At 47.9% G+C, this 23,176-nt stretch overlaps 1 protein-coding gene across 4 annotated transcripts in view; it reads left to right on the top strand.

Annotated features, from left to right (window-relative positions):
• TTLL6 (tubulin tyrosine ligase like 6) overlaps positions 1–23,176 on the top strand; it is a 49,778-nt gene that overhangs the window by 3,720 nt on the left and 22,882 nt on the right. For 2 of the 4 annotated variants that reach the window (XM_044939071.1, XM_044939073.1), the window contains exons 3-13: positions 7,457–7,685; positions 8,553–8,590; positions 9,518–9,636; positions 9,775–9,905; positions 11,490–11,646; positions 12,425–12,568; positions 13,190–13,275; positions 18,850–19,075; positions 20,401–20,576; positions 21,856–22,044; positions 22,849–23,026. In XM_044939071.1, coding sequence (XP_044795006.1) covers positions 7,507–7,685; positions 8,553–8,590; positions 9,518–9,636; positions 9,775–9,905; positions 11,490–11,646; positions 12,425–12,568; positions 13,190–13,275; positions 18,850–19,075; positions 20,401–20,576; positions 21,856–22,044; positions 22,849–23,026 — 1,623 coding nt within the window. In that variant the 5' untranslated portion in view covers positions 7,457–7,506. Of the gene's footprint in view, positions 1–2,668; positions 2,781–7,456; positions 7,686–8,549; positions 8,591–9,517; positions 9,637–9,774; positions 9,906–11,489; positions 11,647–12,424; positions 12,569–13,189; positions 13,276–18,849; positions 19,076–20,400; positions 20,577–21,855; positions 22,045–22,848; positions 23,027–23,176 lie in introns of all 4 variants that reach the window. The other 2 variants (XM_044939074.1, XM_044939072.1) reach the window with 2 other exon arrangements.

Raw genomic sequence — 23,176 nt, 5'->3', positions numbered from 1 at the left:
GATAGCCGTTCCCTTCTCCAGGGGGTCTTCCCAACCCGGGATTGAACCCAGGTCTCCTACATTGCAGAGTCTTTACCAGTTGAGGCACCAGGGAAGCCCTTCCTTTCTGAAGTCATAGTTTTATGCTAAAATATAGACCAAATAGTGCTCAAATTGACTCTGGTAACAAGAGGCATAAAAAATAACCTTGCTAGAGTAGGGGAAGAGGTGGAGGACCATAGTAGGCATTTTATTTTATTCTGCCCGCTTCAAAGTTCAAAGCACTTTCCTGGATATTAAGCTTTTATCTTCTTGGTGATTCTGTAATGATGGAAAAGATAGGAAATGAGGGAGAATATAAGCACTGGCTTCTAAATATACCCTATGTCAAAGAGGCAAAGCTAAAAGCAAGATCCAGAGATCTTACTCCATATCTTTTTTGCCCTATCTACTTCTATCTTTTCTAAGAGCTAGCAGAGGCATTCTATGCTTCTGGTAGGGGAATGAGGACCAAAAGATTAAAAGGTGAGTGGAGTGCAGGAAAACCTATTATTTGGAAGAAGAGAAGGAAATCACAGGCAGACACAGTAGGAAAACTCTTCAGTGCTGAATGAATTCCTACAGACCAAAAGAAAAGCCTAGGTTGTGAAGGTCAGGGTTAAAAAAACTAGGCTAACATTTGAAACACTTAACAACCAAATGATTCTTTCCTCCCTTTTACAGACCCCCATATTAATCCCTGGTAGCTCAGCTGGTAAAGAATCTGCCTGAAATGCAGGAGACCCCAGTTCGATTCCTAGGTTGGGAAGATTCCCTGCAGAAGGGATAGGCTACCCATTCCTGTATTCTCGGGCTTCCCTGGTGGCTCAGACGGTAAAGAATCTGCCTACAATGTGGGAACCCTGAGTTCAATCTCTGGGTTGGGAAGATCCCCTGGAGGAGGGCATGGCAACCCAGTCTAGTATTCTTGCCTGGAGAATCCCCATGGACAGAGGAGCCTTGCAGGTTGCAGTCTATGGGTCGCAGAGTCGGACATGACTGAGCAACTAAACGTATTAATTCAGCCTAGCAAAGGAAAGCACTAAACATTTCCCACCCTTCTGTAGCACCTCTCGGGCCAAGGGTAGTCAACATGTGTAGTCTTTGAGAAGTGGAAATGGGTCTCTCCAAGTAACCTGCATTGTGTTTGCTTGTGTGGAGCTCTCCCAGTGCTCATCCCCTCCCCCTGGTGGCCAATGGAAGTCATTTTCATGCTGTCACTAGGCTTTGGTTGGCAACCTCTGCTTGGAAGATCCCAAGATCAAATCCCATACCAAAATGCAAACAGGGTTTTTTTCCACTGTCTTAACTATTTTACTTGGGAAGGGGAATTCACTGTGTCTTGTGTTATCAAGAAAAACTGAAGATGATATTTGCTATGTTTGCTACATATATTTGTGCAGCGTAGTATGTATGTTGTTTTTGCTTTAACTCCCTAAGTCCCTTCATCTATATTGCCTGCCCACTGACTAGCATAATGGAAAGCTGTGTAGAAGGGCAGGAAGCTGGGGCTTTGATCCTGGCTCTGCTGACTTCTCTCTGGCTTTCTACAAGTTGTCCCTCTCCGCTAGCTGGGAGGGGGATTTCAAAACCTCTAAGAAGGAGAAGGCAATGGCACCCCACTCCAGTACTCTTGCCTGGAAAATCCCATGGACGGAGGAGCCTAGTAGGCTGCAGTCCATGGGGTCGCTAAGAGTCAGACACGACTGAGCGACTTCACTTTCACTTTTCACTTTCATGCATTGGAGAAGGAATTGGCAACCCACTCCAGTGTTCTTGCCTGGAGAATCCCAGGGACGGGGGAGCCTGGTGGGCTGCCGTCTATGGGGTCGCACAGAGTCGGACACGACAAGTGACTTAGCAGCAGCAGTAACTTCTCCCCTGGAGAAGGAAATAGCAACCCACTCCAGTATCCTTACCTGGAGAATCCCATGGACGGAGGAGCCTGATAGGCTATAGTCCACGGGGTCGCAAAGAGTTGGACACGACTGAGTGACTTTTTACTTTTACTTTTTACTTAGTAGCTACATAACATCCAGCTAAAGACTGGCAGGCAGGTATTTAGAATAGGGCAGAAATGGTGGGATGTGACTTGTGAGATTACATTATAAAAAGATTATGGCACTGTCAAAAAAAAACAAAAAACAAAAAACAAAAAAAACCTCTAAGAAGCAAACAGGCTGAACTGGACAATTTCCAAGGTTCCTCCCAGCTGTAATATTCAGGAATTCGACTGGAACATGCTCTAATTACACTCAAATAAGAGCCCTGGTACAGTGTGGACACTGGCAAAAAGAAGGGAAAGAAACAGAATGAAAATACATACACAGTAGGAACAATAGGGCTGGTCTCAGATTATGTCAGATCTGGGGAGATCCAGGCCCCTTGTTGGAAGTGCAAATTTAGAAGTATTTGGCTTAAAAGAAAATGGTGTGGGACCAGCTGATGCTTAAGAGGCTAACATCACCAAGACTGCTTCTGGGAGCTAGGAAATCAGTCGCTTCACTTTATGGTTATGGTCGTTTACGGGTGATTGGCAGAGAGGAAAAGGCAGTGGATGGAGTGTAGAGGAGAGACAGGATGTGGGGTCAGATGAATATGAATATAGCTTCTAATCCCAGGTTTGCCTCTTACCCTCTCTGTGTTTCAGCCTTCTCATCTGTAATAGAAGTAAGAGAGTATCTATGGTATGATATTATGAGGATGAGATGAGACAGTATGTATGTAAAGTGCTTTAGTATAATTAATACCTGTTATACTTGGTAAGTATAATTAATACCTGTTATACTTGGTAAGTGGGCTTCCCAGGTGGTGCTAGTGGTAAAGAATCTGCCTGCCAATGCAGGAGACGTAGGAGACATGGGTTTGATCTCTGGGTTGGGAAGACCCCCTGGAGGAGGGCATGGCAACCCACTCCTAGAGAATCCCATGAGCAGAGGAGCCTGGTGGGCTATACAGTCCATAGGGTCACACAGAGTCTCACAGGACTGAAGCAACTTAGCACGCACGCATGCTAAGTAGTCTAGGTAAGTAGGTTGTAAATAGTATTTACTATTATAGTGAATGAAACTGTTTTAAATGCCTGCTGTATGAAAGGATGCAAAGTCAATGCTTAAAAAAAGTTATTTTTTATGCTCACACAACATTTCTATTATATAGATGAGGAAAAGGAACCTTAGAAAGGTGAAACTAGTTCCTGCGTTTATTCATCCTTCCAGTCCATTCATTCAAGAAGCATAGGGATCTCTGTTATGTGTTAGACACTGTGGCAAGAGTTGAGAATTCACAATAGCCTCTTCCATCAGAGAAGTCACAGTCCAGGGCCACACAGCTGAGAATGATAGCAAATAGTGAGCACCTGCTATGTGCCAGGCACTCTCCTAAGCATACTGTATTAACTCAGATGAATTACTACATTTAATTCTCATGGCTGGGGTACACCATTTTACAGCTGAGGAAGCTAAGGCAGAGAGCTGTTATGATAAGTAAATTGCCTGAGATCACACGCCTAGGAAATGGCAAAGCGTGGACTTAAATCTAGGCAGATAGACTCCAGAATCTTGAGTTCTTAGCCACTTCCGTACAGCTGCCTTTTAGAAAGTGGTTTAAAGCCACATCCCTGACTGCACAGGCCCTTTGTTGTCGTCAGTTACTCAGTGCGACCCCGTGGACTGCAGCATGCCAGACTTCCCTGTCTTTCACCATCTCATGGACCTTGCTCAAACTCATGTCCACTGAGTTTGTGATGCCATCCAACCATCTCATCCTCTGTCATCCCCTTTTCCTCCTGCCTTCAATCTTTCCCAGCATCAGGGTCTTTTCTAATGAGTCAGTTCTTCTCACGTGGCTGAAGTATTGGAGCTTCATCAGGCACAGGCCCTTCCACTGGGATATAAGTACCGTATTTCAGGATGCCAGCAGCAGCCCCCCTCCCTTCTTTGCATTCTCCTTAACCTTGTTCTTTGAATCTGTGGCCTCACCTCTTTTGATTTCTCGAGGCTACAAGATTGCTTTTGACCAAATTTTAAGACAGGAGAGTAGGTAGGTAGGTAGGAACCCCCAGGTTAACAGGGAGTAGTTGCTGAGACTGGGAAAGAAAAGTTGAGATCTGCTAGCAGAGTCTGAGTAAATTCAGATGTCTGTGGGGTCAGACGTGAAGCCTAAATGAAAGAGAAGTGATCTGGGGCATACAAAAGTGTTTCCTCTCTCTCTTAATGCTGCTAAATGGAAAACAACAACATGAGGGTAACTGTCACTTGGCTCCTGAATCAGGTAGACAATAGGGAATGATAGGGACTGAGGCAGACTGGAAAATGTCTAGAGAGGGAGCCATTGCTCAGTTCTGGTTGATTGCTGGTCTGAAGCTATGGGGACCTCCTTTTCTGAAAGTAATGGACATCTAGATTTTTATGACAGATCTACATTTCCCAGTTATTGGCAGCTACTTCTTTTTTACATCTCTAACAGTGATGACCACCACTGTGGGGCAAGTAAACATTTCTGTAGGCTAGATTCAGGAGGCAAACCCTGGTGACAAATGTTGAGTGAGTTGTTCTCTTTTAGGGGCTGGAGAGAAGCCAACAGGATTTAGCCTTGGGTATGAAATAGGAAGAAGAGGGCTGGGGAAGAGAAAGCTCCCAAAGACAAAGCGAAAATAGTCACACGTGGCAATGGCTGTTGTCTGCTGTCTTGCATCTGTCTCGGGTGCCTTCCAAGTGTGTCTCATGTAGCCTAGTTTACAGAGGAAGGTGGGCAAGTCTGCCATGATGAACCCACAGAACTACACAAGCTCCGTCCCTTCCTTGCCTTCTGTGCCTGAGGCTCTCTTGTGCAAGAGTAAACAGAATTTGACTGGCTTTTTTTTTTTTTAGAGGGGGGTTGTTGTTGTTCTTTTTGAGCCAGACAAATACAAGCAACCCTGACTTGTTTTTACCACTTGGGCAAGGATTTGAAAAAGGGCAAAGACAACTTGCAACTCCAGAGGCCAGATTCAGGGTCAGTTTTCCCTCCTCAAGTTAACATTAACCTTTAGGTAAATGGAGCCACTCCTCCTAGAGGGCTTGGTAAACAGGAGCCATTGTGGAGGCCAGGGGAGGGGAGCCGGCCGTTTACCTGGCAGGAAGCGAGCAGTCCAAGGTCAAGATATCATGTACTGCAGTCCTCTTGAACTTTTCCAAGAATATGCCTGTTCACTGAGAAAAATTGACGCACAACGCCCAGGTTTCATCTGTTAATTGCACTGAGTGCAGCCTTTCTCCCCCTGCTCAGGGCAGGCGTCACCACAGATGGCTTGGCTGTGAGGAACAGCCCTCTTCAGCAAGAGAGAGAAGCCAGGGGCAGTTCTTGGCCACTTAAGAGCTCTGCTGTTCCTCTCAGTGGTGGCTACGAGCATTCAGTGAGATGGTGTATGTGAAAATTCTTTGGAAAACCTAAGGAATTATGTCCATGTAGGGTTTTATTATTAAATTATTCATAGGTAGCCTCTGAATTAGAGCACCCTCCCCCATTTTGGTTTGAAAAAGAAATGGAGAGTGGTGGCAGGGTATCATAATGTTAAATAAAACACGGCTGTAAGGTATCGAAGTTGTCTGGAATTAGCAAGGTTGGGTATAGAGGGGAGGTAATTCCCAAGAGGCTGTGTGACTCTGCTGAGCCTGCTGTAATTGCATGCTGCTGGTGGTAGTTGAAATTGTTGGAATCCCTCTGGGAAATAACATGATGATATAAATAAATAAATAAAATATCAGAGGCTACATAATTTCCATATCTATTAACTTAGTAATTCTGGTTCTGGATAAATATCTTAAGACTATAATCCTAAAGAAATAAAGGCTCTTCTATACATGAAAGTGTACATTTTAGAGCTATTTATATAATAGTAGAATTGAAAGCAACTTTCATTGCCAATAACTGCATTTAATTGCAATGGCTGGTTAAATTCAGACACATTCCTTCAGTGGGATATTATTACACAATGATGAAAAGCTAGAACTATGTAAAATTTGCCACAACCAAAAGAATGGTTATGATATGATAGTAAGGGACAAAAAGCAGATCAAATGTTGTTTATTATATAATTATAATTATATAAGACGTATATAAGACTAATGATAATTAGAATTTTAGAATAAAAAGGAATATACAAGGGACTTCCCTCTGGTCCAGTCGCTAAGACTTTGCCTTCCAATGCAGAAGACACAGGTTTGATCCCTGGGCCAGGAATTAAGATTTCACATGCCTTGTGGCCAAAAACCAAAACATAAAACAGAAGCAGTTTTGTAACAAACTCAATAAAGACTTTTTAAACTGTCCACATTAAAAAAAAAGAGAATGCACGAAAAGGCCAAAGTTGCTCTGTTAGTTACAGGTGGCTTCCCACCTTGCCCTTTTCTGAGCTTCCTTTAATGTTAGAACATTAACAGTATTTCAATGATAATAATAAATTAGAATAAATTGTAGTAAAGATATTAACCATTTTTTAAAAGCCAAGGAGTTTTGAAGAAAGAATAGGGTAATTAGCAAGAGGACTATTGGCATCAAATCAGAGGGATTAAAATAATGAAGAGGTTGGTGGGGTTTGGGGAGGTGAGGAGAATGTACCAGAAATCTGGTTTTATGGTCATAGAAGCCTCAGATGTGAAGGGGATATGAATCAGTTCATTGGGCCTGGGCAGTTCTAGCTACCCAAAGCCAGACTAAGCACATTCCTAAGGATTAGTGAAGCAAGGGCATTAAAATCCATGTCGAAAAACTTGATTTTGAAATTTCAAGCAAGCATCAAGGAAGTCATCATGGAGGTGGGGTTAGGGGATGAGAACTTTGCTGGACTTCCTTGTAGGTATTTTATTATTTTGTCTTGCTTTTATTTTGAATTGGGTGGTGAGGGAGACACTGTAGCCTCATCTGTGGTTGAAGTCTCTGAAGGGTTGCATCTGACCCTGGGCTGGAGTCTTGCTCAGTCAGCTACAAGTCAGTCCTGCACTTGTGAATGTCAGTTGCATGCGGGATGTTTGATGCAGCGCCTGAATAGTTAACAGACCTCCTCAAAGCACCCCATCTACAACCATGGGGACCAACTCTCTCAGCTAGGGAGGCTCAGGGCTCAGTTCTGAGGCTGTCTCCAGACACTCACTCAGTTTAATAAAACTGTTTACCTGGTGCCAGGCATAGCATCTCAGCTTGCTATGATGCTGAAAACCCCAGGAGGGAAAAACCAAGGCCAGAGTTGGCTGAATGAGTCCCCAAGGTCATAGTCATGGCAAAAGGTGCAATCAGCTCCTTGCTGGAGCTTGCACGAACCGTGGAGGTGAGGTAGCGTTTCATGCACTGCAACCTGTTGTCGGGTTCTGAGTGCTGGCCCACCGCCCACATGAGCAAGGGAGGGGGTCCCCCTGCAGGTGGATCTGAGTAACTGCCATTCTGTTTGCCCTCTCTCCAGGGTAGAGGTGGGGGCAGTATTTCCCCTGAGCCTCCTCGCAGGCAGGGGAGATGCTCCAGTGCCTACCTTTGGAAGAAGAGGAAGGGACAGACTCAGAAGAGAAAGAGGACGGTTCTATAGAAGATTCTAAAGAAATCATCACCATGGCTTTTGTGAGAGAGAACACTGGGGCGCAAAGGGGGCTTCAGAGTGCCCATCAGCAAGGCAAGAAGAAGAGGAAGAAAAAGAGGTTAGGATTGCAAAATGGGGAATGGGGATCCATGTTGGGAAAAGCAGGAGAGACCTGGAGGGGAGGGGGCCTCAGCTGCGAAGGAGTAGGTAAAGGAGAAACTGTGGAGTAAGTCGTACCATTTTTGGTTCATATAAAAAAGAACCTACTTTTGATTATCTGTTTTATAGTATCAAATAATGGTGTGTGTAATCTAAAACCACACCTGTCCTCATCTTTATTCTGTTGTTAGAATGCCTTTTGAAAAATTGTGTGGAGAGAGACGATTTCCTCATTTTAAGAGAGTACTTATTGTCTTGGGGATTTAGGATACTTTAAATGTAACAGAACCACATTGATTTCTTAGGATCTGACTGTGGCTTCTGTATTCCAGTTCTTATTTAATATTTTGCCATACCCTACTCCATTCTTGGTGGGGGGCGGGGGAGGGATGAATCACTCCTCAGACTGATTGATATCTGACATCTTATCTTTCAAACTCATAGCTTCCCTTAATGGGGGGCAATAGGAGGGAGACCATTAAATATTTTGGCCAAAAAGATGTTCACTTCCTATTCCTGATGGGCCACTGGAATTAGAGGATTGAGGAGTGATGATGTTAATGTGAAGCTTCAAAATCAGCTATAATCACAATACAGAATTTCTAGCTCATAGGCAGAGCAATAGTACTCTGCACCCATGTTTCCTGTCACTCTGCAGCTACAGGGGTGTGTGTCCTTGGTAACAGGAATGGTCAAAGCAGGCTCAGTGTGGCCACTGAGATTTCACTCAGCTCCCATGGGGCTGGATGTTTCTGCATGCAGTCACTTGTTCTGGCAAGTGTGTCTGTCTCTGTCTTGGTGCTTTCCCCTTTCTCTTTTCCAGATGATTGGTGATCAATCTATCCAGCTGCCGATATGAGAGTGGTGAGCATCCGCCCTCAACGCATCCACCGTGGGGACCCCACCAGATTCTCCCAAAGAGTTGGGAAGGGTCACTCATATATTCCTGAGGACAGGAAAGGGGTGTCTTCTAATTGTGTTCTTTGCATCTCCCAGTCCAATTAACTATTTGAGAAATTTGGCAATCTCATTCCAAGAAAATATGAGTTTTGATCTCAGTGGTGTGTACTTCCACTATCTATAGTTCCTGTTTATGGTTATTGGGGGATCTGTTGAAGAGCTGGCAGCGATGGCTGCAATCAATGGCTCTTTTTTGGAGCACAAGTTACAAACTGGCAGTCCATGGGCTAAAGATGACCTGCAGACCTACTTTGACTGCAGAGCAGAGTGTCATTATTTTCACTTTGAATTTGGGTGCTTTAGGCTGGTCCTGACTCTTCGGGTCACTACAGGCACTTCTTCCTTTCCAGGCCCTTGAAGGTATTTGAATTTGTGTTGGAGTCAGCTCCCAGTTATTAATAGGGACCAGGAAAGAAGGATGTGTGCGGTTTTGAAATACACTGTGTAGTTTTCTTCTGTCAATTTACCTTACTAATTAAGCTTGGTTTTGGCTGACGTTAAGGATTAGTTTATATTCCCTGAACACTCAGTGCTAGTGTTTGGAGGAAAGCCAAAGGCCTGCTTCCTGGCAAGGGTGGGGGAAACACTGACCTCAGAAAACCTTCCGTGGTGATGGCTGGGCACAGGCCGTGCTCTCCAAAAGCTTTCGACTCTCTGTGTTCCTTTCTTGGCAACGGCGTGTCCAGATGGGGCAAGATGGCTTCCGGTCCCAAGGAGCCCACTAGTCTGGCTTCCATGTACAGTCTGGGAGCACCTAGGAACGTAACCTCCCCCTCTCATGCTCCTTCCCCACTTCCCCCCTTGGGTCTTTCTTCCTCTCCCTCCTGGCAGTGCGTAGGGCCGCCCAACGGTATGGCCTTCAAGAGGCAGGAGAAAATGACGACTGGACTCTCTACTGGACTGACTTCTCAGTATCTCTGGAACGGGTGATGGAAATGAAAAGTTACCAGGTATCTGGGTCAGAGCTGGTCCTCAGTGTAAGCGTGGCATCGACCCTGTGGGGCCCCACTCTTATGACTGACCCCAAAGGGGAGCTTGTGGGTGCTCCTCTGGGCCCCATTGTTCACCACTTTCGGCTTCCTTTGCAGAAAATCAATCACTTCCCAGGGATGAGTGAAATCTGCCGCAAGGACTTGCTGGCCAGGAATATGAGCCGCATGTTGAAGATGTTCCCGAAAGATTTCCACTTTTTCCCGAGGACCTGGTGTCTTCCTGCTGAGTGAGTGCCGCTTTCTCCACTCCCCACCCCCAGTTTACATTTTCCTTTTGCCCCTAACCCTGGTTACTACTTTCCCTTCCCATAGGATCTTCAATTTCTCTCACTTCAGGAAGAGAAGGGATAAAGGGTGTGTCCAAGGTTGAGAAAACACAGGGCTCTGCCTGTAAAATTAGATGACATTTAGGGGCTGGGTGCCTTGGAGCCTGTGCCCGCAGTTGGGATGAGAGTTTGTTCTCACCTTGAAAGCTGTTGATTTTGAACTTGTTCCAGTCCTTTCACTGTGCAGTTTCTGAATTTTTGAGGCCTTCAAGCACTTCTGGAGGGAGTGAGGTAATGGTTAGAGCCCTCTAACCATTAGGAGCAGGGAGGGATGCCTGACCTCTGACCCATGGCAGGACATGGCAGTCAGCCTTTTCCCATCTCTGTCTCACTATATCCATCTGGATATCCATTCCTGGTACATAAAGTACTCTGGACCACACCGCTGAGAAGCAGGAGAAATGTAAGGTGACATGAGCATGACGTGGGTACAGTCCGGTGTCTGGATGAGGGGGGAGGTAGGGGTACAGAAGCATTGCCATCAGAATGATGTTCACAAGGCAGGGGCCCACAGGAGTCCCACTGTCCCCGCTCCACTGAGTACTTTCCCAAACCAAGAGCACCAGGGTGCCCAGCTTTTTCAGACTTGTCTAGAACAATTGGCAGAGCTTAGTTGCAACTTAGAAGGAAATGTGTTTGTCATCAGGTCAGCAGGCTCCTCCAGATTTCATGGCCACTGAGAGACACTGTAGTTACATGACTTTTCCAGTGGCCACAAAGCTCCTTTGAGTTAAATGGAAAACAAGAAGTATTGCAAGGCTGAGATTTAGAATCCTTTAAGTTGGTTGCTTGCTTCTGAGTATACTTTCTTCAAGTACATTCAAAGATAGCATTTGCCGGACTACCCCAGTGGTCCAATGATTAAGACTCCGCCTTCCAATGCAGGGGGTGCAGGTTCAATCCTGGTTGGGGAACTAAAATCCCAAATGCCATGGGGTGAGGCCAAAAATTAAAATAAAAAGATAGCACTTTCCCTGTCACTCTATCTAGAGTGGAGGTGTTACAGAGGAAAAGCTGAAGTCCAGAGCAAGGAAGGAGATCCAAAGTCACATAATTTGTCGGGGCTGGAGTCAGATTCAGAACTCCACATCTCTTATCTGTAAACTCAAAGCCAAACTGCATGGATCACAGTTACTTTTATGGGAAGTGAGGCATGTACCAACACCTTGCCTGCACTGTGTCATGTATGAGATAATTGCCATTGTCTGCATTGTGTAGATGAGGGAACCGAGGTTTAGTGAGGTCAAGTCCTTACAAAGGGCCACACTGCTGGTGAGTGATGTTGTCTGGGTTTAAATCCAGCTCTGATCTCCCTCCAGAGCCCATCCACTGTCCACTGTGTGTGCTCCACTGTCTCTCCAGATCTCTGGGCATCTGTCTGTCAATTCCAGGGTTTTTGTCACTTTTTTTAAAAAAATAAAGAGCTAGCTTTCATTTTCGCTGATCCGCAGCTAAAGGTGTCTTATTCCCTCCCTGCTCTGGTAGCTGGGGAGATTTGCAGAACTACAGCAGGTCAAGAAAAAATAAGACTTACATCTGTAAGCCGGATTCGGGCTGCCAAGGGAAAGGTATATTCATCACCCGAACAGTGAAAGAAATCAAACCAGGGGAGGATATGATCTGTCAGCTCTATATCTCAAAGGTACCTCTTCATCATAACTATTTATTTATCATCCATGTACCCTCAGGCTGTAGCTTCACTGTGAAACTAGGGAAGGGAGGGCGGGGAGGGAGTGATGCCAAATCCCGTCTTCTGCCTTGTACTTGGTCAGACCAAGCCTTCTGACTGGAGAGATGACATGTGCCTAGGCCAGAGTGCCCTTGCGCCCTTGGAGGTTGGTCTGGCCCTGCCAGGCTGGCCCCTTGCCTCTAACAGACAGCCACTGATCTCTGGAGATCCCACCTCCTCTGGGAGAGAGAAGTAGCTCTGGAGAGATCAGGGCAACCAGCTTTACTCCATGGCTGGAGATAAAGCCCAGTACAGAGAGGGAGCCTTCTAGAAGGTACATGGAAGGGAAACCTGGCTGGCATTGCCATCAGCATTGCAACTGCACGAGAATTCTGGCAGAAGGGCAACAGTAGTATATGCAGTCCTGGAGGGTGACAACATGTCCTTCATCACAGGACTTCTTCGTGTTATTTTGTTTCATTGCCAGGAGAGCTCTTCAAGGTAGTTAGTTACTTGTGCCATTCGACAGATCAGGAAACAAAGGCCAGGTGTGGTTTAGTGACTTCCACAGGGTCACGTGATGGGTCACAGGGCCCAGGCCCCACATCTCCCTCTCCAGTCCCGGCCCAGGCCACCCTTTTTTAAACACAGACAACATTGGAGCTGACGCCAAACACAAGACAGGGCCCTAATGAGCTTCATGTCTGGGTTTCTCCTCTGATGCTGTGTGGCTTCTGTTCTCTCCTCCCAGCCCTTTATCATTGACGGGTTCAAGTTCGACTTACGGATTTATGTGCTCATGACATCCTGTGACCCCCTCAGGATTTTTGTGTACAATGAAGGACTGGCACGCTTCGCCACCACCTCTTACTCCCATCCCTGCACAGACAACCTGGTGAGCTTGGGAACATGCTGCCTCCACTTCCTCTTTAAGCTGGTAAAAAACCCCTAGTTACATCTGCATTCTCAAGGCGGGGTGAATGTGGCTGTCACTTGCTGGACTCTCATTTAGTGTGTAACAGGGTGTATCTGTTCTTGGATTTAGCCTTCCCAAGAGCCCTCAGAATAGGGATTATCATCTCCAATTTACAGATGAGGAAACTAAAATCCAGTTATAAGGACAGCAGAACTAGGAAAGTCCAGGACCTTGGGCCAAGGCCCAAGTGCACAGAACTAGGAAGAGGCGAGGATGGGACTCGTGGCCTGACTGCAAAACCACAGTTCCATGGTGCTCAAAAAAAGGACATGGGCAAGCCCTTAGTCCTTCCCCCACATCCGTGGCCCCAAGGTTCCTCAGGTCTTCCTCAGCAGAGTGCCACTCAGCCTCCAGAGGAGTGGGAGTGTTATGCTCCAGCTATAGGGTACCCCTTCTTTATTCCTCCTTTTTGCCAGTATATGTAAGCCCTAAGACATCCTCTTCCTTCTCTTTAAACCCCAGGGTCCATGGGAGGGTGCATTGAGGATGTGGGAGGCTGCACTTCCTTCTGACCCCACAGACTTGTGTCTCTTTCCCTAGAACGATATCTGCATGCACCTGACTAATTATTCCATTAATAAGCACAGTGCCAATTTCCTTCAAGATGCTCACTCTGGCAGCAAGAGGTAAGGAAGTGGTTCCCCTTCTCTTTTCTTTCCTTTCTGGGCTCAGAGCGGCTCTCTGTGATTCTACTCAAACCCCGTCAGTCCCCATCAGTGTTTCCATCTCAGAACATGTGGTCTCAAAAAATATTTCTATTCCTCTAAACCCAGAACAGATGCCTTAGTCTCTGCCTTCTGGCTGTTAATCATTAAAAGAAGGTCACATCATAAACCCTAGGGGATTGGGAGGAGGAGAGATAAACATGAACTGTTTCCCCAGCAGGATACACACACACACCAAAACATACTCATATTACAGTTGGCCCTTCTGACATTTTCAGACCAACAGCTATTTATTGATTGCTGGTCTGCCACTGGAAAAGGACCTGCCAGGCCTGGGGTTCCCTGGGGTGTTGCTCCAACAGAGATTCTCAAATGATGTGGCATGGTGTCCTGGTGTGACATGACCTGTGGCTAGCTGGCTAGAAGTTTCCCCAGAAGAATGGGGGGAAATGGGAGGAATGCATGAGTGGCTTTTACATTTTCCCCAGTGGCTTTTACATTTCTATTATCATCTAATCCTGTCTCACTGAGTTTTAAGATGACTAGGCTAAAGGGAGAAGGAAATGGCAACCCACTCCAGTGTTCTTGCCTGGAGAATCCCATGGACAGAGAAGCCTGGTAGGCTGCAGTCCATGGGGTCGCACAGAGTCGGACACGACTGAAGCGACTTGGCAGCAGCAGCAGGCTAAAGGGAGAGGGCAAGGAAGGCCTGTGTGTCAGGGTCCATGTTAGTGCTTTGTGTGCATGTTTTTTTCATTGAATTTTCACAACACCATGGCAGAGGTGCCATCACCTCCCCTTTGTAGGTGGACAGCTATGAGTTAGGCACCACCTCCATTTATAGATGAGGAGACTGGGTCTCTGAGAGGTTAAATAAGCTGCCGAAAGTTACAGGCTATAAATGCTAGAGCTGGACACAAATGTCAGTCTGTTAGATTCCAAGGCGCATGATCTTTCTCTTGTATCAAGCTTAAAGGACTGATAAATAGAGTCTGTTTGGGTTCAGAGAATCAGAGAAGCACAGGAAATTTCACAACTCCCTCAGTAGCAGAGTTCCACAAAGCAAAAGGAAAATCAGTAGGTTAAGCCTCCTGGAAGGGGACGTGTTGGGTGGATAGGAGGCGATCTCCCCCTTGTCTGAGAGTGCCAACCACCCATCTTGCCCACAGCTCCCTGACCTCCTCTTTGCCCACCTGGTCCTTGGGGACCCACTGGCATTCTGCACTGTTCCATGGTGAACATCGGGGCTCGGTGAGGCCCAGCTTCTAGTCCCTGCTCTGACTCTTGCTGGCTGAGTCGTCTGGAGCAAGTCCCTTCACCTCTGTGAGCCTCCGTTTCTTGGTCTGTAGGATGAGAGCAGTGAGATGCCCTGCCCTGCCCACCTCGTAGGGTCACTCCAAGCCTCACGTGACCAGTGAGAGCACCTAGACAGCGCTCTTAGTTACTGTGATTTCTCCTTAGTCTAAAGGCGTGTAGTTAAAGGACCACCATCACCCTCCTCTTATGAGAACAAACACCCCACTAATAGACTTTGGGCCCTCAGACTGTGATGGGCGGTGTATGTGGTGCCAGGACCAAGGTGGGGTGTAGAGTATTGTTCTGCTGCCTGTATTTTCCTTCCTTCCTTCCTCTTCTTTCTCTTCGCCTCTCTCACCCAGGCCTGGCCTCACCGCTCTGCTCTTGTCCATCCCCCTCCCTGCTGGAGCCCCCTCTCCTACCCTCCCTGCAGTCCCCCACCCACCCTTTCTCTAGGCCCATCTCTCCTCAGCTGCACCTGGATGTCTGTGTTGCTTTCTGCTCAGCATTTCCCAATGTCTTCTTCCTCTCTCCTCATGTCCACCCCAGCAGTCCAAGCTTCCCCCTGTCTACCTTCTGACTCACAGGATTGGAGAGTTTGGTATCATCTCAGATGCTTCCTTTTTCAGCAAATCATTGAATTCTGAAGGTCCTTCCTTCAAATGTCCCCCAGTCCTTTCCTGTCCACCAGGCCCGACCTTGGTTCAGCCTCTTCCTTGACTGTTGCATGACCTCATCACTCTTCTCCTTAGCTCCAGGCACCTCTGCTTAACCTCTCTGTACCTCCGATTTCTCATCTCTGAAATGACGAGATTGGGACATCCCTGGTGGTCCAGTGTCTAAAACTCCGCACTCCCATGCAGGGGGTTGGGTTCAATCCCTGTTCAGGGAACTGGATCCTAGATGCTTCAACTAAAAGATCCTGAATGCCGCATCAAAGGCTCGGCGTAGCCAAACAAGTAAATAAAATGACGTGATAGGGAATTCCCTGGTGGTCCCGTAATTGGGATTCCACATTTCCACTGCAGGGGGCACATGGGTTTGATCCCTAATCAGTTCACTGATCAGATCCCACAAGCCGTGCAGTGCAGCCCACAAAATAAATACAAATAGATAAATAAAATGATGCAATAAAAATGAATCCTGGCCAGCCAGCCTCAAACAGATTTACCATAAGAACTTATTGAGATGATGTGTATGAATAGGCCTCAAAAACCATAACCCCCATGCAGGTGGCTCCTGTTATTATTATACACTCCATATGGTCATTACTTCCGCACTCAGGTAACCAGTATGGTTCCCAGGTGCCTAGAGCACCAGTTCAAACTCCTCTATAGTCACTCTATGGGAGAAGGCAGTGGCACCCACTCCAGTACTCTTGCCTGGAAAATCCCATGGGCGGAGGAGCCTGGTGGGCTGCAGTCCATGGGGTCACTAGGAGTCGGACACGACTGAGGGACTTCACTTTCACTGTTCACTTTCACGCATTGGAGAAGGAAATGGCAACCCACTCCAGTGTTCTTGCCTGGAGAATCCCAGGGACGGGGGAGCCTTGCGGGCTGCCGTCTATGGGGTCGCACAGAGTCGGACACGACTGAAGCGACTTAGCAGCAGCAGCAGCAGTCGCTCTATGCTTTGACCAGACCCCATTTCCCACGATTATTATTACTACAATAATAGTTACCATTTTATTTGTTGGGCACTTGCTGTCTGCCAGACACTGCTCTGAGAAATTTACACACCTCAATACGTTTAATCCTCACAATGACACTATTAAGTTGGCATGATTTCCCAAGTTTGCATATTACGGAACAGGTGTAATAAGGTTAAGAAACTTGGCCAAGGTTACACAGCTAGAAAGTGGCAGAGCTGGAATTAACTCCTGAGTCTGGTCCTTGCCCTTAACTACTAGTAACACTGCCTGCACCATCCACTCTGTGGTGTTCTCCTAGGATGTTCTTTTGCTCACTTTTTGATACACAAGCCTTGCTCATTCCCACTTCTCTGCCTTTGCTCAGCTCCACCTGGAAACATAGGGAAATATCCTTGAAGGCCCTTCTGTCTAAGCTCAGTGTTGCCTTCTCTGACCTGGTCCTAGATGCTGGTCCAGCCACATAACCACTGCAGTGCGGGGGAAACCCATCTTCTCCATGGGCCTCTGTTTCCTCACTTGTCAGATGGGAGAATTGTCTTCCATCTCTAAGGACAAGCCTGTGGAATCTGAATCTAATCACCCCAGAAGCCTCTCCATCTCTGGACTCCCACCATCCTCCTGGTCAGCATCAGCTGTAGCCTATAACTACTCTTTGCTTGGAGCACATGTTTGTCCTGTGTCCCCAGTTGTACTTAAGTTCCTTGAGGGTTAGTATGACGCCCTGGCTTTAGAATCTAGGTGTTTCCCATGTTTTAGGGCAGAGTGTTTTCCTTCTCTCCCTCCAATTTGCTTCACCTCTCTTCATTCTCCTCTTCCTCACCTTTTGAAACCATCTGCTTCTCCTACTGACTGCCTCACCTGCCCTAAACTCCCCGCTTCCTAGCTTGATACCAGCCATACCCGCAGCAAATCCCCACCAGTCTGCAAACTCAGTAGGAGCAGTGAAGAAGAAAAACTGGGAACTTGGCAGGCCTCCGGGGAAGATACCGGGCCTTCTTCATCTTTCAGGGAGCCTGGCACATAGTTGACGTGTTAAATCGAATGGACTAACCACTGGGTGTTATGAAATTACACAGTAATGTATATTCATTGTGATGTGCCTGAGTCACCAAGAAGAGGTTATGTTATGATTCATAATGTCTATTAGAAGATGGTAGAGGAGTGTCTAATCTATTTTGGGAATATTTATTTCCCAGTTAGGCAAATTAAACACTTTTTTTTTGTTTTGCACTTGAGAGGATTGGCTTCAAGTGATCTGGAAAATTCATTTACGAGCAGCACTTCATCCTGGACAGTGGCAGGTAGAAAGGCGTGCCTCTGTACTGAGTGTCTCTGTTTATCTGTCGTCCTATAAGTGCATCTTTGGTTGTTTCATACGTGTGCTGGCTCCTCAAATGGTCCTTAGGCTTCCCACAGGAGAGGTGCTGCTTTCTCAGGATCCCCTCATCGCATGAATTTTGCACACACAGCAGTGTGTTTGTCGCTCAGTTGTGTCCAACTCTTGGTGACCCCACGGACTATAGCCCGCCAGGCTCCTCTGCCCATGGGATTCTCCAGGCAAGAATACTGGAGTGGGTTGCCATGCCCTCCTCCAGGGAATCTTCCCGACCCAGGGATCAAACCCATGTGTCTTATGTCTCCCGCACTGGCAGGTGGGTTCTTTACCACTAGAGCCAGCTGCAGGCCCTTAGTAAGTGTGCATTGGCTCCCTGACTGGGGTCCAGATCTATGGACTGCTGGTTGAGCTGTATTTCCTGCCTTCTCATTCTTCTCTTTGCTTTTCATTCTCCTGCATCACCCACATTTCCTCCTCCAATGTTTTCACTTTCTACTTCGGCTCTCTGTGCACACGTGTGTGTATGTGAGGGGGCGGGCATCTGTCCCCACCATTGTCTTTTGGACCTGTCAGATTTGTCCTGTCTCTGTACTGCCCAGCTCAGAGCTGACTGGAGCATTTCTTCACAAACTTCTCTGCAAGGGGTAGATATTCTCTGATATCTGTGACAGGGGGACCAGCCATCTTGGTTTGCCTGTGACTGAGGGGTTTCCTGGGATGTGGGACTTTCAGCTGTAAAGTCAAGACTATCTGGTTTGCCTGGGACAGTGGGTAACCTTATCTGTGGAAATGCCCTGGGGTTGCCTTTTCCCTCTGGGCTTCCCTTTAGGGGGTTAACATTGAATAAAATTAACAATATGTCTGTGTCTTTAGTGTCCCCAGAATCCCCTCAGATAGTAGAAGTGGAACCCAGATATCAGTGGTCTTAAAAGACTCCTTAAGTGCTTCTAATTAACACCAAAGGCTAAGAAACCATTGCTACCAAAGCAACATTGTGATGTGGGGTGTTGGTTTTTACAATTTTTAAAATTCATCCATTAAGCGGGATAGCCAATCCCTGCCCCAGCCCACAGATGTTTTCTCCTGTGGGTCCTCCTGAGCTGACACAGCTATTACCCTGGCTCCTGGGTGTCCCTCCCACTGGCTTTGGGACTTTATCCTCTCTAGAAGTTTCTAGTTTCCAGCATTCTGCGGCCTTAGATGACCAGAGGTGGGCCGCCCTGCCTCACGGCCCATGGTTCCCTTCCAGGAAGCTCTCCACCTTCAACACGTACATGGAGAGCCATGGCTACAACGTGGCGCAGATCTGGAGAGACATTGAGGACGTTATTATCAAGACAATCATCTCGGCCTACCCCATCATCAAGCATAACTACCACACCTGCTTTCCCCACCACACACTCAACAGCGCCTGCTTTGAAATCCTGGGCTTTGACATTTTGTTAGACCACAAACTCAAGCCCTGGCTGCTGGAGGTAGGGAGGTTGGGGTGAGGGGTGAAGCTGGCACCTGTTACTGGGGTCAGTCCCATCCCTCCGCCCTCCTGGCTCAGCTAGCATGTTGTAATCCACTTGCCGAGCAACGGCCTCCCTGGTGCTTGCTGCCTGGGGCGTCTCTCTTTGCTGAAAAGCGGCCACCAGAGGGAGGTAGACGGCCGGGAATTAGAGAATTCCTTGTGCTTTCTTGAGGTCCACCCAGACTTAGAAGCTCCGATCTCAGGCGCAGAGTGACTCTAAAGACAGCTCTACCTTTTCTAACAGAGTTGTCTCCGTCACAGAAAGGAGACTTTGATCTTCATCAAAGCTGGGTGGAGGATATTTGAGATCAGATGGAGCTACTGGGCCTGGCTATCTGGGGCCTAGATTCAGTTCCAAGCACCAGCAGAGAACGACCTAGTGTCTGTGGGCACGGAAAAGGGCGGGGGGCCACTCAGTGAGTTTCCTGTCTCCTCCAGACCCATGGGGTGGTGGGAAGAGGAGGAAGAGAAGCTGCTGGGTGTCTGCGTCTCTTCCTGACTGGACCTGTGCGAGCAGGCCTCTCCCGTGGCCGTTCAGAGTACACACCGGAAGCAAGGGCAAGGGCAGGGTTGTGGTGCAAGTCAGAGGTGATGGTGACGGCTGCCAAGGATACAGAGGCAGCCCTCAGAGGGGAAGACCCAGAATTACATATCAAATTCCTGGGGTCTTGCCTTTCCTCCATTCCTAGCCCTTGTTCCCAAGTGCAGGTGGGAAGGAGAATATGGCCGTTCAGAGCTCTTACCAAAGAGCAGCATAAGCTACCAGGAGCAAGCCTTCAGAAACTGCTAGAAGTCTTCAAATGTCACATAGTGCCTCTGAACAATATGGACTCTTCTGTGAGCAGGAATGAGTCATCTCAGTCCTCTCACCATCCTGACCCTTAACCCCTGTTAGGATCCTGAATGCATCACTCCCTTCCCCTCCCCACCTCCCAGCCTGGCCCTCTGGACTGCCCTCTTCCAGCTGTTCTCTGGGGTACACAGTACACAGGAAGGGCACATGCACCCCAGATGGAGGGGAAACCAAAGACAGTCCCCTCACCCCCACCCCTTGGCATGCTCCTCAGGAATTCAGGACTGAAATAAAGCTAGTTACACTGCAGGGGGTTCTGCTCCTTCCTTTTTTCACCGGGGCTCCAGTCCAGACCCTCTTTCCCTCTCTTCCACTCATTGTGATAGCCAGGGCCCCTAGGTGGGCTTGGGTGGCTCCGTGGAGGGGGCACTTGGCTTTACCCCCTGCTTGCATGCTGCCCAGCCTCCCCAGCTGCCATCTTGTCCTCACAGGTAAACCACTCTCCGAGCTTCTCCACTGACTCCTGGTTGGATAAAGAGGTAAAGGATAGTCTGCTGTATGACACGCTGGTCCTGATCAACCTGAGAAGCTGTGACAAAAAGAAGGTCTTGGAGGAGGAGAGACAGCGGGGGCAGCTCCTACAGCAGTGTCGTTCTCGGGAGACCAGGTACAGTCATGGGTCAGTTCTAACAAATGATAATCCTGTTTGGAACATTAGTTTCCATTTGCAGGACGTGGCAGGTTAAACAGTTTTTCCTGTGGTTATTCCTTTGTTCCTAAAAATAGATTAATTTATAGACATAAGTACATGTGATGAATATAGTTTGTTAATATCATATGAAGAGATCCAGGGATTACTGATACAAAAAGTAAAACCATCTGTCGTTACAAAAAGGAACATTCGTCTGTTCTCCCCTTGTCACTGAGTTGTGGGGAACACCTCATCCCTGCTGCATAGCATTTGCTTTCGTTCTATAACAGAGGCCTTCGTCCGCAGAGCGAAAAGGAAGTCTCAGAGCCTGTCAAGGACTTGGCTTTGCTGCTTTTCAGATCTCACAGTGGCCCCTGCCCTCCTCACAAGCCTGATCCTTTGGAACTGAACTTCTGGAACCAGGCCATGGCATCAGGCCATCTCTGTTTGGATGGCACTGTGTTTCTCAGAGCACGTTCATGTCCACTGTCTTCCCTGTAAGGAGGGGGCTGGTAGGTGGTAGCATGGGGGATTGTATGTCCTGCTTTTGGAGCTAAGAAGACCAAGACTCTATAAGGGGAGCTGCCTGTATAGGTCACCTCGCTGGCAAGTGTCAGGTCTGGACACAGAGCCCGATAGGTGTGTGCTGCTTGGCGTTCCAGGATGCCTTCCACTGAACTCTTGGAGAAGGAGGCAGCATCATCTAAGGAGCATCCCCTGAATCAGTCTCCTCATCATGACTTGGCCCTGGATGGCTCAGGGGCTCCTGGTTTCCCTACTATTAAAAGGGCTTATTGATCCTCCGGCCTGACCTCCACCTCCTGGGGGGCTGTGAGGGGGAATGAGATCATCAGCTCTCATAAAATCTCATCAGGCTTATCCACGAAGCCCTCGGTTCTCCAGAGGAGAGTAGCGGGGACTGTGATTGGAAAGGTGACAGTCTACCTCCCGTCAGAAGCTAAGCCAAGAGGGAAATGGGCTTTACTTGTAATGGGAGAGAATTTGGTGATCTGTCAGGAAGACTGTTCTAACCAGCTGTTAGTGCACTATGACACCGGCTGTCCCAGGAGGGCTAGAATCTCCTTTCAGGAAACGTTCATGTATTCATTTATTTAGGAAACGCTGGTTGAACGCTCTTGCGTGCAAAGCCTTGGTCTCACCCTAGATGACATCCATGTCCTTGGAAAGGCCATGTCCTTTCCAAGCTTGGTCCCAAGAAAACCTAACTGCAGCCCTGTGTTCTGCTTCCCAACAGGAAAGAGGAAGTCAAGGGCTTTCAGGCCGTGCGTGTAGAGAAAACTGAGAAGTATGAAAAGGAAAACTGTGGAGGGTTCCGCCTGATTTATCCCAGTGTGAATTCGGAGAAGTATGAGAAGTTTTTCCAGGACAACAACTCCCTCTTCCAGAATACAGTTACCTCCAGGGCTCGGGAGGTCTATGCCCGGTAGGAAGGCTCCTGGGGTGAGGGCGGCTGGGTGTTGAGGGAAGAGGAGATAGTGCTTGACCTATGGTGTGACCTTGGGGCAGCCATGAAGTTGCTTTAGTCTCACAAGGACCAGGAATCATAAGGTTCCTTGGTGTGGGATGTTGGTAAGTAGATATGAAACTGTTTCTACAAACTCACCCCTAAGACAGCCACCGCAACCCCACTCCCAGAAAGCCCAACCCCTCAGAACTACCTCCTAGATTCATTCAGGTATCAGATCTAAGGACTGGAAGGGACTCATCCCATCCAGTCCAATGCCTACCCACCCACCACCCATTTCATGGAGCGGAAAAAGAATCATCCAGCAAATAATGACAGAAGAAGCTCTAGAAGCCCTGTCCCCTGAGTCCTGTGACTGAGTTATTTCCATCACATCATTGACCAGAGAGGCCCAGCATATGAAGGGGTTTGATGTGGAAGCCCCTGATTTTATCCTCCTACCCAGACCCTCTCCCTAGCACTTGTCGGTTGTGTGATCTGGCATACTGGGAAGGGAGGAGGGAGATGGGGTGGTAGAGTAAGGTGCTGCCCTCCACCACATCTCTCCCTGGGCTAATCCCAGATGGAAAGTGGTGTGGTTGGAGGAAGGACTATCTCCTCCATCTCTTGCTTTGGAACTCTCAATCATTTGGACACACTGGGGCAGGGAAGATGGAGCACTGCCCCTCCTTGCCCAGTCTTGTCTGCCCCTCAAGAAGTATGTCCATAATATTCATAGCCCATCCCTAACCTGCATGATACTCACTGTTCCTCACTGGGCAGGCAGCTGATCCAGGAGCTGAGACTGAAACAAGAGAAAAAATCCTTCCAAATGAAACAGAAGAGGGTAGACATGCAGGGGGAATCGGCAGGCGAGCAGGCAAGAGGCAAGAGCTGGCAGAGCTGGCGACAGAAACAACAGCAGAAATGCAAGACTACCACCAGCCAGACCTCCAAACAAGTAAACGTGGATGGGAGGGGAATGCGCATGCCCAGCACACTTCCCCGGCTGGGGCCAGTTTTCCAGGGGGTGATGCTGAGAAGACCCCTACTGAGAGCTCAGAAACACTGAAGGAATGGGGGCTGCATGGAGGGCTGGGCCCCAGGAGGG

Source organism: Bubalus bubalis, chromosome 3 (assembly GCF_019923935.1).
Source record: "Bubalus bubalis isolate 160015118507 breed Murrah chromosome 3, NDDB_SH_1, whole genome shotgun sequence".
Lineage (NCBI taxonomy): Eukaryota > Metazoa > Chordata > Mammalia > Artiodactyla > Bovidae > Bubalus > Bubalus bubalis.
Note: the sequence above shows the minus strand (reverse complement) of the source record. Positions and strands in the feature narration are given on the sequence as shown.